General features: G+C 41.5%; 1 protein-coding gene across 1 annotated transcript in view; it reads right to left on the reverse strand.

Annotated features, from left to right (window-relative positions):
* L3MBTL2 (L3MBTL histone methyl-lysine binding protein 2) overlaps nucleotides 1-19,811 on the reverse strand; it is a 49,641-nt gene that overhangs the window by 28,801 nt on the left and 1,029 nt on the right. Inside the window, exons 2-5 of the mRNA XM_070947049.1 lie at nucleotides 10,980-11,232; nucleotides 2,838-2,971; nucleotides 1,213-1,336; nucleotides 307-386 (exon numbers count right to left, since the gene is read on the reverse strand). Of these exons, the coding sequence (XP_070803150.1) occupies nucleotides 307-386; nucleotides 1,213-1,336; nucleotides 2,838-2,971; nucleotides 10,980-11,232 (591 nt within the window). The remainder of the gene's footprint in view (nucleotides 1-306; nucleotides 387-1,212; nucleotides 1,337-2,837; nucleotides 2,972-10,979; nucleotides 11,233-19,811) is intronic.

Consider the following 19,811-nt stretch of genomic DNA (forward strand, 5'->3'; position numbering starts at 1 on the left):
TGTATGTATATATGTTCAATTGTGTTTGTATGTATGTTTGTGCATGCACAATTAATGTCATCTCATGTCATGTATCCTTCATTTTCCCATCCTTGCTCTAGAGCAGGGGTGTCAAACTTGCAGCCTGCGGGCCAGATGCGTGACACGCTGGCCACGCCCACCTCTGGTTTAGCAAAGGGGGAAAAGTTGTGATACGTCAGGTGACAACATGTCATTGCGAGTTTGACACCCTTGCTCTAAAGGAATGTACTATCTCCCATAACTTCCCACATTGTAACACACTTGTTGAAAAAACAGAGTACTCACATGTTTGAAACTGCTAACAGATGCAGCCTTGTATTCATGGTCCTGAAGATATGCTCCCCAGTCAAAGCCTACAATGAGAGCTAGGAATGCAAAATAAGAGATATAAAGTCCTCTAAGTATAGAAACCTAAGGATAGAAAACAGATGCAGTGCAACAGATAAATAAACAGGTTTGTCAATAAAGTTCATAGACACAGCTTTATGCTTCATAAAAGTAAGCAGGTTGTCACATTACATAAACTAACTCCAATCCTAACTATTTTCAAATGTTTAAAAAGATTTTAAAAAGGAAAACTGCTGGGTCTGTTTCTCTCATTAAGCAATCACACATATATAAGCAAACTATTTCAAAGAGATTCACAAGTGTTCTCTACTCCAACTTCATTGCTCCAAAAATAGACCTACACAGCAAATCTACAATATACTATGCATCCATTTGTGCTCTGCTCTCAAAGAACATACAAACATGAGATCAGTAAACCAAGGTAATCTCTCTCATGCAGGGGAAGATCAATAATACTGAAATAAATGTCAACCAAACCTGCAATGTAATTCAAAGTTTTTTAAGTCCAATCCTGTAAGATGAATGTCTTCCCTATATAAACTTATCTTGAAATACTGAAATAGGATATAGGCTGAGAGGAGGAGAGAAGGTAGAGGCCAACACATTAGAAAGTTTGTTAACTATATTCAGTTTGAAATACAAAAACACTAAAAACAAAAAGGAGTTGGTGATCCTTCTATCCAGTCATTCATTTCATATTGCATTAAATTTTGATGACATATCCATGCTTCTTCTTTAGTTAGCCCATACTCCTTATCCATGAGTATTTTGCAAGAACTCTGATGAATGCTTTATTTCGTAGTAATTACAACTTTAGTTCCTCCAACTGCTGATTTCACTTACCATCTTGACCAGTTGATGTTCCATCTGCCAGTTGCCCTGTCCCCTGAATGTGGAGAAATGCTCCAATTTTAGCAGACCAGGCTGCCTTGTGCAGGACTTTAGCTTTTTTTGTTGGTGGTTTACCCTGTGAAAATGTATCAAAACAAGACACACACAAACATAAAAAAGAACATGTAGATTTCCAGCTCTTCCATGGGACTTTATCCAGTAAAGATATCAAATCAAAAGAGCCATTTCTTAAAGAGTAATTCTTTGCTATGTTGTAAATATCTCATCATGAACACTATGTTTGGTTTTGGCTTAGTCACTTGTTATATTCATTTAATAAAACAGGGTTAGCAAACAATGGTTTAGGCCAATATGTGGATTCAGTCTTGTTATAGGTTTCTATAGTTATAAGTCATTTTACTAGAAGTATTTGATAAGATGAACAAGAGAGGTGGAATTCATATGAGTTAAGACTTTGATAGATCTGGTAATGTCATATCTGGCCATGAAAAGTTAATATTACAATAACTGCAAATCATGTAAAGCTCCCGGGAGCTCTTAGGCAATAAAATGTATACAATACAAGTCTTATTACATTTACAAGAGTCAGGAAGAACAGTACTTATTTTTCCTAGTCATGAGTTCAGAAAGGATGGCAAGAGAAAAAAAAGTTGAATCCTCTTAAACAACTCATGTATGAACATTACACAGAAAAGAACTGTATCAATAACAGTAGAAAAATTATTAATAATGATGTTTTTATATCGTCCTTCTAGCAAGGGAAAATGCTTTATTCTCATGTCTGTATTTCAATTCTTGGATTATACAATGAAATTAAAACTGTCCTATTATAAATTATGGATTCATTCTTTTCCTACTAACTTTATCATCTCTTTCAAATGTTCCTAATGTAAGTGAAATGTATACATTACATCCTTTCTCTATTCTAATTTTAAAATAAAACAAATGGGACTGCATATGTATTATTTTTAACATGGGTATGAATGAAACAAACAAATATGGATTGATTATGGAAATTCTGTTATGCCCCTATATCTGTTTAGTCAAATTGGTATAGGGATTACTCCTAGTTTCCCTAATGCTACTCAGATCACAGAAAGCAGATTTTGTAGAGTAAATTTCTCAATCAAAGCATGAACAACAACAACAACAAAAAACCAAGTTCCATATGATATATACTCTCAGTTATTTATAAGAATCAAGTGTGGCCTTTTATTGTGCATTTGCTGGCATTTGAAGGAGAACACTGCTTAGAATAATAGTTATTTTGTTTCAGATCCAGCCCTAGCATTTTGTCCTCTTAGTGGCCAATCAGAGGCCAATAGGACATGATCATAATAGTTTCCACTCATACACTCCTGGAATTTCTCACAGAGAAATATTGTCAATGTTTCAGAAGTTATAAATAGCTATTACAACTAGTAACCATTGGTAGCCTTATCCTCCATGAATTTATTGAATCTCCTTTAGTGCCCCCCAAATTGGTGGCATTAAACTATCCAAATAAACGATCCAAATAAAGTTAGTGTTTGCAGAAAAAAGCACTTTCCAATATTTTCCTTATATTTAGCAGTATTTAATTTAACAAAAAGTCCTATTAAGAGGATATTGATCACCTGCAGCCTTGCCAGAATGCTAGCCTTCTTGGAATTTGAGGAGTAACTCCTGGAGCAGGAGACGCTGCAGAAACGTTTGGTCTTGGAGAAGAAGGCATCTTTTGTGCCCACAATACCACACATCTCACAGACAGCTGAGAAAACAGAAATACAGTAAGATGCAATGGCAGGAAATTAATTTAATCAAGAATGATTACAATAGAATGGACATTGGCTTACCTGAACATCCTTTTTCGTTGCGCTGTGTCTCAATTCATGTGTAGGATTTCCTCGCTTGCTTGTCAGGGACTGAGCGTAATATTTCTTTAAATTTGCATAGGCCACGCCTCCTCTGCCTCCTAGATCCTCAGTTGTTTCGCGAAGGCTTCGTCCACCAACGTGACCTATGAAGAAGAAATAGAAGAACACTCCCCAGCCCCAAGCTCAGTCAGCCGGAAGTACGGGATGAATTGAGATGCAGCGCAACGAAAAAGGACGTTGCGCTGCTTAGTCAATTCATGTGTGGGATATACCCAAGCAACACACTTTATGGGGTGGGAGGCTGACTGCACCCCATGGCTGCATCCGAATGGACTCGCTGCAAGACTCTACGCCCAAAGGACGCTTCAGCTGATGCATAACTGTCTAATTTATAATGTCTGACGAACTGAGTCAACGTTGTCCATGTAGCAGCTCTGCAAATGTCCAGGACCGATGCCTGCGTAGCCCAGGCTGACAAGGTAGCCGCACTTTTCTCGTAGAGTGAGCCCACACCCTACCTGGGACTGGTCTGCTTTTGGAACTATAAGCCAATGATATGCAAGCCTTAATCCAGCGTGCAACTGTTCTAGAAGAAACCTTCTGTCCCATTGAGGCAGGATTAAAAGACACTAAGAGAGCCTCTGTTTTATGAAAGGAGGCCGTTCTAGCTATATATCGCAAGAGCCCTCTCCTAATCCAGCATGTGCCATTGGACCTCTAACTGATGCCTGGGGGAGGGACAAAAGTCCGGTAATACTATCTCCTGGGCACAATGGAAGCTGGAATTCACTTTTGGCATGAACAAAGGGTCTAGCCTACGAACAACCGTATTGGGCCTGAAAATACACAAATCCTTCCTGACCGACAAGGCAGCCAGTTCAGAAACTCTCCTGGCCGATGTAACTGCCAGGAGAAATGCCACTTTAAGTGATAGAAGCCTAAGACTAACTGACACCAGAGGTTCGAATGGGGAAGCCATAAGGGCCTGCATGACTAATGATAAATCCCATGTGGGAAACCTGTGGACTGCTGGAGGCCTGATATTAGCGGCCCCCCGCAGAAACCCCCGAATCCTTGGGTCCTGAGTCAAAGAGTGGGAACCGTCCCGGGACAAGACGGTTGACAAGCCTGCCACCTGCTGCCTCAGGGTTGCTGGAGCCAGTCCCTTGTCTAGGCCCTCCTGCAAAAAATTTAAAACGTCAGACACAGAAGCTGAAGTAGGGTCCACATGGTTATGCGAACACCAAAAACAAAATGCCTCATAGATTCTTGTGGTGGAAGGCCGCCTGGCAGCCTGGATGGTGCGAATCACCTTCCCTGACAAATTGTCTTTCCTCAGGAGGATCCTCTCAAATGCCACATGGTTAATTGCAGCCACTGGGGGTCTGGGTGTAATACCACCCCCTGGCTGAGAGAGATCCTGTCCTGAGGAATTCGCCAGGGCTGTGACATGGACAGGCCCACCAGGTCGGCAAACCATGGACGTCTCGGCCAATGAGGAGCGATTAGTCAAATCTCCTCCCTCTCGGTCACCAATCTCCGAATTACCCTCGGAAGGAGGGGGATCGGAGGGAAAGCGTATAGCAAGCCCTGTGGCCACAGGCAACACAGAGCATTGTAGTCCATTGCCCCTGGGCTCGGAAATCGGGAGATGAATTTCAGGAGCTGTGCGTTGTCCAGTCGGGCAAACAGGTCGACAGAGGGCTGGCCGAACCTCCTCACCAGTTCCTGGAACAGGTCTGGATGAAGCATCCACTCTGATGGGTCCAGCTGTGTCCGGCTCAACCAGTCAGCCCAAACGTTTGAGGCCCCTGAAATATGCTCTGCTTGAACAGATTGTAAGTGGTTCTTTGCCCAGCTCAACAGATTGTCCGTCTCCTTCATTAGGGACCGGGAGTGAGTGCCCCCCTCTTGATTTATATGGGCCTTTGTGGCCACATTGTCCGTTAAGACCAGAACATGTTGATGTAATAGAATGTCCTGGAAATGACGGAGGGCAAGATGGACAGCCCTCAGCTCCAGCCAATTGATACTGAACTTGGCCTTCACCTGTGACCACTGTCCCTGGACCACCTGGTCCCCCAGATGAGCACCCCAGCCGGTCAGGCTCGCGTCTGATGTTACCACTAACTGACTGGGCTCCTGGAAAAGGCACCCCTTCTGGATGGCCCCTGACGCCCACCATTGGAGGGAAGCACATACCTTGTCTGGTAATCTCACCTTGGCATTTGATGCACTGTGGCCGGCTCTCTGTGCTGGTAGCAGGAACTACTGTAGCTGGCGGGTGTGTCTGCCCGCCCAGGGCACTATTGCAATACAGGAAATAAATTTGCCGAGCAGTTGCGATAAGGTGTGCAACGTTACCTGCCTCTTGGCTAAAACATGGTCCACCAGAGCCCTGATGTCCTGTTGCCTTTTGGGTGACAGAAAGACCTGGCCTTGTATGGAATCGATCAAAGCCCCAAGGTGAGTAATACACGTCGTGGGCTGCAGGTGACTCTTCTTCCGGTTGATGGAGAAACCGTGAAGAGTGAGAATGCGGCCTACAGTCTGTAGATCTCATAAGGCCTGCTGATGTGAGGGAGACAGGAGCAATATATCGTCCAGGTAACACAACAGTCGAATCGGAACAAGACAAATCGTAGCCGCCACCGCTGCCAGCAACTTTGTGAAAGTACATGGGGCCGATGACAGGTCGAACGGCATGGCCCGATATTGATAATGCTTACCGGCAAAGGCAAATCTCAGAAACCTGCGGTGCTGCAGATGTGTGGGCACATGTAGATATGCTTCCTGCAAATCTAGAGATGTCATTACATCTCCCTGTCTCACACAGGCCAATATTGTCCGGAGAGATTGCATCTTGAACCTCTTGTACAGAATGTATTTGTTGATGAACTTTAGGTTCAAGATGCCCCTCCAGCCCCCCTGATGACTTGGTGACCAGAAACAGAATCGAATACACCCCCGTCCCTTCCTGTCCTGCTGGAACTGGTTCGATTGCTCCTATTTCTAACAAATGTTGTATTTCCTTGGACAGTTGCTGATTTTTTTCTTACTGTCCTGCAATTGGACAGGAAAGGAAGTGGTCGGGAGGTGTTGTCCTGAATTCTAAAGTGAGGCCTAGCCTCACCGTCCGAAGTATCCAATCTTCGGACGTAGTTGTTTCCCATTGATGGATAAAATGACTGAGGCGTCCACCAATGGGAAGAAGGGATTGCGAGTCACTTGCCTCACCTAACGGGTCAGGTTCCTGCTCCTCTATAGGGTCTCCTTGAGACAGGGTGATATCTACCTCTGTCCCGAAAGGACTGCCTATCTGCATTCCTGTCAAACCCCTGGGGGTAAGGCCTAGTGAAGTAGGACCCACAGGGTCCTGAGTCCTGGCGAAAGGGCTGTCTCTATGGGTACGGGGTAAACCTGCGTTCTGGTCTCCGATAGGATACTGGAAGAACCTTCCGTTTATCCTTCCCCTCTACAAGAATAGGCTCCAATGCTGCCCCAAACAGATCCGTTCCCTTATAGGGAGCAGAGGCCAATTTCCATTTTGATTTTAAATCTGCTCTCCAAGGGTGTAACCAGAAGAGCCTCCTAGATGTTACGTTAGAAGCTATCACCCTTGCCGCAAATTTTGCGGCATCTAGGGAAGCATCTGCCGAGTACTCGGCCGCAGCCACCATTTTATTGATATCCTGCTGGATACGTAAATCGTCTGGAGGACGATGGTCACGCAGCTGTCTCAGCCAGATTAAATTAGCCCTATTAAAAAAGGAGGCAGAAATTGCTGCAGCTGCTTGGTGTGTCTTTCTAAACGAAACCTCCACCCGTCTATCCTCCGTCTTTAACACTTCCGCAGCATCATTAGACAAAACAGTAGAGGAAGTCAAACTCACCACAGGTGGGTCCACCGTGGGAATAGCTAACAACCTGTCTAATACTGGGTCTACACAATAAGTCCTCTTGTCATGTCCCGTGGGAGCAGAAAAGGCCCCAGGGTGATCCCACTGCCTCTTAATGACCTCGGAAAATAATTCCGGGTATGGAATAAACTCCTGGTCAGGGGCGGGAACAGCAAAGAATTCATTCTGAGGCACCTGCGACCCCTCTACCTGACCCCATGTTAGTTGCTAATTTTGCCTTGCATAACAATGTCTTGAAAACAGATGGGCGAAAAAGAGTTGCAAAGGCCGGTTTATCTGGCAGCGCTCCCTCATCCTCCAAAAATTCCTGGTCCCCTGGGTCCCCTTCTGCCTGCCATTAATCCTTCCTACTGACCAATTCTTGTTGGGCGACAAGTAAAGGTTGATGCCTAGATTGTATGGAGACATGAGACTGAGAACCTGCCAAGTTGGGTGGCATAGAACCTTGCGGATTAAGTCCCGAGGCCAAAGCCTGGGCTAATGAATTTTCAGTAAAGTCTGAAAATCAAAGGACTGGCTTTGTCCCTGCCCCTCCCCCGCGCAGAGCCCCCTGCGGTCGGGGTGAATGTGGCCTCTGGTGCCAATCTGGCCCCTGGCTGTACTGCTTGTGACCCCCTCAGGGTCTCCAGGACAGGTCCAGAATCTTTCTCCTGACACCCCTGAAGCTCTAAAGCTGAAACAGAAGGAGCCCTGACAGCCACAGGCTGAAATACAACTTCCCCTTCTCCTGAGAAGAAGATGGCACAGTAATTGGCTGGACCTGCTTCTTGGCCCATTCAAACTGCCTCTCCAGGGCATTATGCCGTCTCTGGGCATCTCTGTCCTCCATGGTAGACCTAGGAGCCCCTTGGTCAGGTTCTCTCCTATTGGAAATAGAGGAAGAGCTCTTAGACCTGGACTTAGAGGTTTTTTTTGCTCTGGGGGGAGTCTGAGGCTGTTTGATGTCTGAGGAGAACTCTGGGTCAGCCATTATAAGAGTCACTTGTGTCTCTGAAGAAAAAGCAGAATTGGCGCCTAAATCAACTGCTAGCTCCCTCTGAGAAGGATACAAAATGGCGCGAAAGCTCCCCCAACACTCTGTCTGCTCTGCTGGAAAACACTGAAATAAACCTCCTTCCAATCAAGCCACTCCAGCAGCCTTCAAATTCTGGCGTGGGTTAAGCCCTCCGATCACAGCCTCTCTGCGCAGTCAATAATTAGCGGTAGAGATGTTACCAATCTCCTCACGCTGCTGAGACCTCCAAACCTGGCATCAAAATGGCGTGAATCAGTCCTCAGGCTTATTGCGCTTCTCCGCGGCCAGCCTCTTTAACCAAACTTCAATCTTCAGCGTGGCAAGGTCCCAAGGCTTTCAATACGCTAGAGCTAATTGCTCTTCGAGCACTAGCTAGCAGAAATCACCTGAGTTTGCCTCGGAGCCCCGAGCAGTGACTCTGGAGCTGCCCTACCCTAAAGGGAGCTCAAAATGGTGGCTGCGGTTAATCCGGCTTACCGGGTGACCAGCGAGCTCGCTGGCGGCTAATTCTATGGCTCCATGCCGTTCGGAGTATCCCAGCCGGGATAAAACTCCTCCTGCTGCTAAATTGAGGGGTGGAGGTGGTGATCTGGAGCCCCAAAGCCACTCACCCTCCACGAGCAGTGTTAAGCAGCTCCGGCTGCTATTTCGGCCAGAAACTTGCTCTCTTCAGCTCCCACAAATAAAATAACAAAAGAAATAAACTCACAAAATAATAATAAAGCCTCTCTAAATACCTATGTAACTAACTGCCAGAGCAGTTTGAATAAGGTCCCTACAAGAAGACTGAGCGAAAACAACTGAGGATCTAGGAGGCAGAGGAGGCGTGGCCTATGCAAATTTAAAGAAATGTTATGCTCAGTCCCTGACAAGCAAGCGAGGAAATCCCACACATGAATTGACTAAGCAGCGCAATGGAAAACTAGGCAGCCATATTCTCTTATCGCTACCCCTCCTTCCTCTTTTGGCACAGAAGGTATTTTCCTAAGCAGAAAATAATGGCAAAGGAAAGAGTAAGGTATCCCAAGTACAAGTAAAATAATTTTATTGGAGCTGTTCCTGAAACTGAACATTTTGGAAATGAATTATTATTTCAAGGACACTTTAAGGACTACAAATATTAGTATATAGAATGACATATAATATCTATGGATATATCTATCTAATATCTATCTTATCATTTTTATTAAACTGTTTCAATATCCTGATTCATTAACTGTTTGAAACAGCTATGGCTTGACTGTGGCCATTGGATTTACTGTAAATATATACATAAAATGACTTTTATCACCAATCCTGCAAATGGACAGAGTGTCAGGGTTCCAAGTAACACCCCCATTGAAAGAAGTCTCCAAGGCTAGAAGTTCCTCAAAGTTCCATTTTATTAGAGATGTCATATTGGCACATCTGGGAAAACCTGAATCTGGAAGCTTCCAGATTTTCCCCACCCATGTCCCTGTCCAGCACCCACATGTCCATCACATGGCCCAATCAATGCACCGTCCCAACTGGAGATGCCTCCCAGTTACACCCCTCCAGGTGCAGGGCAAGATGTCCTTGACTCTCAAAGAAAATAATGTTATTATGACTATATATCTCCCCTGCTCCATATAATCCCCCCTCCCAGTTTCCCACAGCACTAAATGTGGCAGGCGTGAAGATCCAATGCAAAGATGGCTTCCAGGCCTGACAGGATCTTCCAGGCCTGACACAGAGATAATGCCTGCAAATGTTCACTACTTCTACTAGCATTCATATTGTATATGCCATACAGGATCTCTATCCTAAAATATATATAGGGACAACTATTAAGAGTTCTTAGGATTGGAATTAGAACATTCTTAGGCCAGTGGTCACCAACCTTTACAGCTTGGCTGTCTGGCGGGAGTGAGAAGAGAGGAACTGGCCCGCCACATGTGCAAATTGAGCTATGCACATGTGTGTGTGTGCCAGCCAGCCACTCACGCAGCCCTGTTCCAAATAGGCCACAGCCTGGTAATGGGCCAAGGCCTGTGGGTTAGGGTCCCCTGACTTAGGCAATATAAGAAAGAATAAGAGCCCCTTTAAAGAAACACATTTGAGTAAGAAACGCTGCATCTCAAATTTGTTTGTGTAGGTCATATCACATTCACATTTATCACATTTCTATTCTGCCCAACTCCCAAGGGACTCATAGAACACCAATCAGGTGAAAATGAGAATTTTTTATTATTTAAAAAGTGTTTGTTTCTGAATACTTTCATACTTAATGGAAACTTTCAGTGTCTACTTTTGTTTACATTTAGAATGGATCTTTCCCTTTAAGAACGTTGCCCTTCAAATTCTTTTCCACTATAAATTACAATAGCTGTTCTCAATCTCATTTAGTTTTGTACAGTATAGTAGATGATCAGTTTACAGACATTTTAGAAGGTAAAACATTTTTTGTGCCTCATTTTGACTTTGTAGAAGCCTTTTCACTCTATCTACGTACATTGGAAATAAATTCATGCAATATGTTTTAGGACTGTTCACGTTCCTTACAGATACTTGATTTTGTGCCTCTTGCATTCTTGTTTGTGGTAATTAAGCTGAACAGATAAAAAATGGTTTTTAATAAATATATTTGGTTCACTGTTGATTTCCAGGATATATATACATATATCGGATACTCACTATTGAAATAAAATATACATAAGCAAAATAGCCATTTTTAGTAATATTAGTTTTTTGTCTGTTTTAAAACATTTTTAACAAACTGCTTTTTTTCTGTGTTGTTCTTTTGGGAAAAGAATTCATTTCTGAAATGCATCAGCCTTGGTAAAATCATTTTTATAGGAATGTGGGACTCTTTCCTCTTTTTCCCCTTAATGCAAAAATATTTTTAACTCATTCTCTATGATAAGTTCTCATCTGCATTCAACAAGAGAGCCGCTTCAAGTCCCATGAGACGAGCCCTTCCATAGGCACAGAAGAGAATTGTGGTACCTGGCTCAGACCCATTATCATCTGGCAAGTGGATGCTGGGGGTCTGGATCGGTGAAGAGGATAGAGGCACTTCCCCAACCTCATGATCTGCTACTTCATTTTCACTAGAATCGTCTAGATAGGAAGTGCTGCTACTTTCCTCACTGCTGCTATATTGAGGAAAGCTATCATAATCCCCATAGAGATCAAAGTCATCTTCCTCCTCAGCCATCTGCTCCAAAGATGAAGACTTGCAGTGGATTGGAGATTCCAACTAGCACAAAACAAACAATAGTATCACAAATAATTCACATGGTGGGACAGATAGAAGAACAGTAAAGGTTACAGGAATCCCTGTGGATTTTACTCTACTAGTCATTGCTGATTGTAGAAGAACAGTCCAGTCTCAAGATGAGTTTCCAGTGTTGGGTATTCACTCTTCACTAACCAGCTAGATATGATATATATCCCAAATGGATATTTTCTAACTAACATTGGATGAGGAAAGGGAGAAATTAATATATTTCAGTAGTGCACCTAATAGATTTGAAACTCCAAGTGGATCATTCTTTCATTCACTCACTCACACATAAACACATAAATACACATACCATATTACAAAATTACTTTCAGATTATAATCATGACATGAAATAAAGAAAAATAATGAACAGAAAAGAAAAGTAGACAGTGAAAATATTGCCAAGTAGTTTAACAACACATTGCAAAGAGATGACACTGAAATTGGTTAATATCTGGCAAAATTTAACTGATAATGAAAGATCAAACAAAAGAGGCAACACTGGGCAGCTACAGACCAATTACCTGCTTATTAACAATTTTCAGCTAACTGGTGATACAGTCCAATAGCATCTAGTTGTAAACAAGCTCTTTCCACCTGAGCAGAAAGGAAATTGCCCAAACATCAAAGGAACAAAATATCAGCTCCTAATTGACAAGATGATTTTGGAAAACTGCAAGAGAAGAAAGACCAACTTGAATGTAGCATCATTGGATTACAAGAAAGCATTTGACTACCTGAAATCAGTTGATAATGATTAGGTTAGATAATTATGATTAATTATCATTATCAATTATGTTGGTTACCACCTTTAAAGCACTCCATGGCATAGGACCCAGGTACCTTCGAGACCGACTTCTGCCACCAGTAGCCTCCCACCAGCCAATTCGCTCCCACAGAGAGGGTCTCCTCAGGGTGCCATCGGCCAAGTTATGTCGGCTGGCGATACCCAGGGGGAGGGCCTTCTCTGTGGGAGCCCCAGCCCTGTGGAATGAACTGCCCCCGGAAATGCGTAAGATCTCTGACCTCAGGGTATTTCACTGTGCCCTTAAGACCCTGCTGTTCCGCCAGGCCGGGCTATCAGTGTAATGATTTTAAATTGGATGTTTTAAATTTTGGGGGCTTTTAATATTGAGCCAAAATTATTTAATAATTTTAAATTATTTTAATTGTTGTTTGTCTTTGTGTTTTTAATAGGCTGTACACCGCCCTGAGTCCTTCGGGAGAAGGGCGGTATAGAAATAAAATTATTATTATTATTATTATTATTATTATTATTATTATTATTATTATTATTATTATTATTATTATTATATAATTAGACAATCATGGGCCTAAAAATAACAGAAGTCAGAGGAAACTTCAGAAGCCTTGTGCAAAGATCGATGGCACAAAGGAAGACACAATTTCTAATCAATGGTTATAGACCAGGAGAGGTTAGTATGAAAAGAAGAATCTTTCAAGAAGACTCACTATCACCACTACTGTCTGTTGTTGAAGAGGAATCAGTGCAATAGTACCGAATTAGTCAGACCATGGCTATCAAACATCAAAAATCTCTGTCAAGCTATCATATCTCCTATACCTGGATGCAGTGGTGGGTTGCTCCCGGTTCACATTGGTTCGCAAGAACTGGTGGTAAAAATTTTTAATAGTTCAGAGAACCGGTAATAAAATTAGCTGGCCACGCCCCCGAACCGGTTCCCGGCCCGGTCGCCATTCGCTTACCCCGCCCACTCCCAATCTGAGTCCCAGTTGATGGCTAGAGGGAAAAAAACTGTTTAAACTCTTGCCGTGGGGCTTCAAAGGGCCGCCCTACAGCTGATCAGTGTTAAAACAAATGAATAGAGCGGTACCTGCAAAAATAGAAAAAACAGCCCCTTTCAGCTTCAGCATACGTTAATTAGCACAAGTTGATTAGATCGGCCTCCCGACACTCAGCTGATTTGCTCTCAGCCGGGCTCTGTTGCTAGCTGCAAAGAGTGCTGGAACAGATTTTTTTTTCCTAGCTATGCTGAAAAACAAAACTGAAAGTAAAGCAGATTCTTTACAGATTGCAGCTTCTGCAACCTGACAAAATGAGGCAGAGAGAGATTTCTTTTTCTTTTTCCTCACCAAAAAAGGTAGGTGCAAGCAATGGGAAATTTAGGGCAAAAGAGGAGAGTTCAAGATTTTAAAACACAAAAGAAAAAAAGCTCTATTTAACTAGGGAATTGTAATAATTGAGATACTATTAATTGTATATTTCTGAAAGCAGAAATGGCTAAGTTGTGGTTTGGAGGAATATATGGGGGAAATTATTTGGTTTATTATTATTGGTAAATATAATTAATTGATTTGTAAGAAATTGGACTGCATGGAAATAATTGGAATATTCATATTCATATTGATTAATATACAAAAAGATAGTTATATAACTAATTGATTTATATTAAAATGTTGAATTTGTATTAAACATCTGTAATATTACATAATTAACCAATGTAAGGATGGATATAAAAATAGATATGGGAAGGGGTATAAAATAGAAGGGAAAAATTGAATTTGATTAAGATTAGAGATGAGGATGAAGGGTAATATTGGTTTTTTAAAAAATAGATGAGGAATAAATATGGCAAAAAGGAAATATAGAAATTGTAAATTTAATTGAAATGACTAAACACTGTTTAAATTTGTGAACTGGCCAAATACTCTGTTCAAAGAAAATACATTGTATATTTGTATGTGTGTTTCTAATTATTGCTATTTATTCATATTTGTTCTCTTTTATTCTTTAAAGTTTAACAATTCATTCTTTATCTTAATATCTTTATATTTGTTTGGGGTTGGCTTTCTTCCCTTTCATCTTTTTTATTATACAGCAATCTTTCTCCTCAAACCTACCATCTCTTTTCTTTCTTACTTTCTCTTCCCCCACTTTTTCTCCTTCCTACTTCCTCTTCCTTTCTCTTTCTCCTTCTCTCTTCCTCCCTCTCTTACCCTCACTCCTACTCTAATTTCCCTTCCCTTCCTTCCCTCTCTCTCCTTCCTTCTTCCATCTCTCTTCTCCTTCCTTCATCCCTCTCTGTTGCTGTATCCTTTTGTGCATATGGACTACTCAGAGGGCTGAAAAAGTTATTTTTGACTGGTCCTCGCACTTTTGACCAGTCCTCGAACTTACGACTGTCCTCACATTTTACGTTTTTGCCCTATCTTGTCACCATGGTGAAGAGAAGCAGTTGTGAAATGAGTGACATGGTTGTTAAGAATGCTGCACGGGCATAAATGTGAGGATGGTCATAAGTGTGAGGACCAGTCAAAAGTGCGAGGACCTGTCAGAAATGACTTTTTTCAGCCCTCTGAGTAGTCCCTATACACATAGCCATGGCCACCCGGTCAGATGACCAGCTAGCCATGCCCACCCAGCCACATGACCTCCAAGACATGCCCACAAAATAAGCCACGCCCACAGAACCGGTAGTAAAATATTTTAGAAGCCACCCCTGCCTGGATGACCTGAAGCTGTATGAAAAAACACCATCTGAAATATAATCACTGCTCAACCATAAATACAACCGAGATACTGCAATGGAGTTTGGACTGGACAAATGTGCCATCCTCACCATCAATAGTTTTAACTATAGAAAAATAGTTAAAACTGAAGGAGTCAGGATGTCCTATGGCAGGGGTCTGCAATCTTAAACATTCAAAGAGCCATTTGGACCCGTTTCTCACAGAAAACAAAACACTGGCAGCCACAAAACCTGGGTGGGCATGGCCAACTCGTCACACCCACCCAGTCACATGATCCACCCCAGCCACACCTACCCAGGTTTTGTGGCTCCAGTGTTATCTGTGGGAAATAGGTCTCTCTCTCTCTCTCTCCCCCCTCCCTCCCTCTCATTTGTTTTTTTCTCTTTTTCCTCTCCCTCTCCTTCCTTTCTTTCTCCCTTTCACTCCCCCTTCTCTCATTTGTTTCCCTCTTTTCCCTCTTTTTCCCTCCAGCTCTCATTTATCTCCCTCTCATTTATTTTTCTCTTTTCTTTCTTTCTTTTTCTTTCTCTCTCTCTCATTTTCTCTTTCCTCTCTCTCATTCTCTGCCTCCATCATTTTCTCATTTCTCTCTCTCTTTTTCTCCCCTTTTCTCTCTCTCTATCTCATGCGCGCACACAAGCGGGATATCCTCCTGGGCCATGATCACAGTGGTGACGGCGACTCCTCCTCCTGCTGTCACTACTGCACTTTCAGGTGAGTAGCCGGCCGCGCTGCGCAGGAGAGCCAGAGCTTTTCCCTCCCTGCATCTGGTGGCAGCAGCTGTTCCTCCCCGTTCTCCTCCTTCCTGAGCTGACAAGAAAGGGATCGTAGCTGGCAGTGAGCTGCCTGCGAATGGAGCAAACGGAACACAGAGTCAAACTGACTTGTCAGAGTTTGAAATTACTATATGAACTAATTGCTTCCTGCAAAGGCTCATGTCCGTTTGCTCCTCTTTTATGTCTTATGGGAGGGGCCAATCATCTCCAAGCCTTACTCCTGAGTCACCCTTTTTTTTCTTAATTGTTCTTGCCTTCTGGCAGCTCTATGCATGCGCACACTGGGAACAGGCTCACACTGTTCTTCTGCCTCACTGATGTCAGATTCCAGAGGCTCCAGAGGCAGCACATAACTACCAGATGGCCCTGGCCTCCTCTCTGCCTTTGATGCAGAGCCCTCTTCTGAGCATTCCCCAGACTCCAGGACTGGTCCACGTTCCTCCACAACCTCCTCACTGTCTAAATCTGCTGCCAGCTCTGCTGGCTGTTGGCGGGCCACAACAGGAAATGGCTTCTGAACTTTGTGCTTGAGTTGGAAAAAAATGAAACTTTGATTTGGGGTTTTACTGATTAGATTGATTTGTTCTTATAGAAATGACTAGTTTATATTATTATGGAAAAATAAAAAGTGAGGTTCAATATTTATGCTTTATTCTACTGCAACAGAAGGAGTCAGAAATCAACACTTTTTTTCTTTTCTCCCTCCCCCCTTTTCTTTTCCCTTCTCCTCCTCACCTTGTCCTCCTTTTGCTTTTGAATTTTATTCTATAATCTAATAAAATGTTTAAAGATTGAAACAAAATGTCAGACTATCCTTCCATCCTCTCACCATCACAATTGATGAAGCTTCTTGGATGAGAAGCGAAATGCCTTCTTCTTCTTCCTCAAGGAAAAAAACAGCCCAGTTGCCTTTTTTAAAAAGCACCTTTGAGACAACTATGACCTGGATGATTGAGAATCTCCATAGACATTATGGATGACACCCATAAGGGCAATCTAACAAATAACCTTTAGAACAGAACAGAATAGAGTTGGAAGGGGCCTTTAAGATCTTCTAGTCCCATCCCCTGCACAAGCAGGAGACCCTATACTGTAATTATATGTATTCATATTTAACTATTTATTATATGTTCAATTAAAATTAAGTGAGTACATTATGAATATAGGCTGTTTAGAATGCTGAGTGTTAGTATTTTATATTTTAAATATTGGTATTACTCATATAAACTCAGAGAATGGTTGTTATATTAATCTCTATACTAAAAAACAGAGCACACTCATGTTATATATTTGTTTGATGTATATTTTTGTCACTTTAATTTTTAATAAAATTTGTAATTTGTAATTTCTATTATCACATTGATTTTATAAGAAATTAAGAAAGATTCACATGAATAAATGTACCATAAAATATTTGCAGTTTCAGTCCAAATTTTATTTTATAGAATTTTCTCAATATTTTGATGTATTACTTTCCAGTAATATTTAGTTCTTAAAAGAGCACCATATGTGATAGAATGTTCCTTTCTCCTTGCAGCATTTCTAACATTTATTGTTATTTGATCTTAGTAATGATTTATATACCATCTATAAAATATTTAATACCAATTTTCCTTTTAAAAAAATTATATGATCAGCATTTCTACTGAGAGGCCTCCAGAAGATACCCCCACATTTCCAGGGGCAAATTAGCTAGTAAAATTGTGCAATGTTTGGATCTGTTTGGAAAAGCTCTGTTTTAGGCCCAGTGCTCTTCAACATCTTCATCAATGACTTGGACGAGGGGATAGATGGGGAACTCATGAAATTTGCAGATGACACCAAGCTGGCAGGAATAGCCAACACTCCAGAAGATAGGCTCAAGATACAGAAGGATCTTGACAGACTTGAACATTTGGTGCTATCTAACAAAATGAAATTCAACAGTGAAAAAAGCAAGGTGCTACATTTAGGGAAGAAAAACAAAATGCACAGGTACCTTATATGTGGTACTTTGCTCAATAGTAGTAACTGTGAGAAGGATCTTGGAGTCCTAGTGGACAACCATTTAGATATGAGCCAGCAATGTGAAGCAGCTGCCAAAAAAGCCAACACAGTTATGGGTTACATAAACAGAGGGATAGAATCAAGATCACATGAAGTGTTAACACCACTCTATAATGCCTTAGTAAGGCCACACTTGGAATATTGCATCCAGTTTTGGTCGCCATGATGTAAAAAAGATGATGAGACTCTAGAAAGAGTGCAGAGAAGAGCAACAAAGATGATTAGGGGACTGGAAGCTAAAACATATGAAGAATGGTTGCAGGAACTGGGTATGTCTAGTTTAATGAAGAGAAGGACTAGGGGAGACATGATAGCAGTGTTCCAATATCTCAGGGGTTGCCACAAAGAAGAGGGAGTCAAACTATTCTTCAAAGCACCTGAGGGTAGAACAAGAAGCAATGGGTGGAAACTAATCAAGGAGAGAAGCAATTTAGAACTAAAGAGAAATTTCCTGACAGTTAGAACAATTAATAAGTGGAACAACTTGCCTGCAGAAGTTGTGAATGCCCCAACACTGGAAATTTTTAAGAAGGTGTTAGATAACCATTTGTCTGGTGTAGGGTTTCCTGCCTGGGCAGGGGGTTGGAACAGAGTTGGAAGGTCCCTTCCAACTCTGCTATTCCATTCCATTCCATTCCATTCCATTCCATTCCATTCCACTCCACTCCACTCCACTCCACTCCACTCCACTCCACTCCTCTCCTCTCCTCTCCTCTCCTCTACTCTACTCTTTTCATTATGTGACTTTTCTTTTGCTAGTCTTTTTAGAACTGTACCTACTTAATAAGTCATCAACACAACACAGAAAACCAGAAATAAGTTCAATCATAGTTTGCATGCTGGTCACAATGGTTAATCTTGGGATAGATTCAGTAAGGATATTACAGAACTTTGTTTCTTCAAAGCAAGAATGAATATACTAACAGGATTGTTATATTTTTCTAAGTCATAGTATGATTTATTTAGTTTGCCATGACTTGTAAATCACAAGGTATGACTTTGTGTATTTTATGAACTTAACCAATTATGGTGTATTCCAAGAATAAGCATGATTAAATCAGACTAAGAAAACCATACTTGAACCTAGTCATAGTCCCAAGTGTGCTTAGTTGGTTTGTATAAGTAAATGCAATTTAAATTTCTAAACAGCAGGTGATATAAGTTGTTTCTGTTCTTATTATTGGACTACCCAGAACTATCAATTCTATAGTTTCAGAATATTAGGATATCAAATAGGCATGGACATCAATAACATTTACTGAAATTTTCAGAGTACCAATAAAAAATATACAGCTATACTGTATAGCAATCAGTTAAATGCTTTTAATTTTTTCAACAAAATGTTGCTATTGGAGTCTCATAGATAGGTGATGGGCAACTGTATCTTTCAATACATATTTTCAATTTCTAGCAGAGTTTTTTGAAAATAGTAGCTACTTTGTAACTGGCTCCTAGAATATGAATTTATCAATTGGTCAGAATGAAACCATTTTCTTCTTAACATTTAATGTATCCTTACAACAAAATTGAGTTTCTTACTTGTTATGAATGTGAGATTATGTAACAAATTCTAGAAGCACAGAAGTCATAAACAAGAGAGTTTATATTTTAGGATGAAGAAGGATGCTATATGTACTATAATAGGTTTATGTCATTATAGTCAGCTCTTATGGTCAACAACCAGCTAAAGTAAAAATGTGTAACCCAGATTAAAATTTAAATGTAAACAAAATAATATATATAGTAAGTGTTCTGTGAGTAACTGCTGATGAAGTGACACAAATTCTGCAAAATTGGTGACATTAGAAGTCAATCTTATTAGTTCGATAATAAACGTGAGCTTCTCCATTCTCAGGATGGTGCAATGGCTCAATGGTTAAGATGCTGGGCTTGTTAGCTGGAGAGTTGATATCCCAGGTTCGAGACCTGAATGCCATGTGCCATTCTTGCCCCACCTCCTGTCAACAAAGCAGTTCAAAAGCATGCAAATATGAGTAGGTAAACAGGTTCCACTTAAATGGGAAGATAACAGTGCTTTGTTCCATCACTATGGAAACTTCTTCAGGTAGCACTGGCTCAATGTCTTTGAAATGGAGATAAGCACCACCCCTAACGCTGTCTATGACTACTAGCAGACTAAATCTGCAGGGACTCTACCTTTTTTACTCTCCACCCCCACTCCATTGAACACTGAACTATTGAAGGCATTATTTTAGTA

This window comes from Pituophis catenifer, unplaced genomic scaffold (assembly GCF_029215685.1).
Source record: "Pituophis catenifer annectens isolate HBS135680 unplaced genomic scaffold, rPitCat1.0.hap2 SCAF_7, whole genome shotgun sequence".
NCBI classification, from domain to species: Eukaryota; Metazoa; Chordata; class Lepidosauria; order Squamata; family Colubridae; genus Pituophis; species Pituophis catenifer.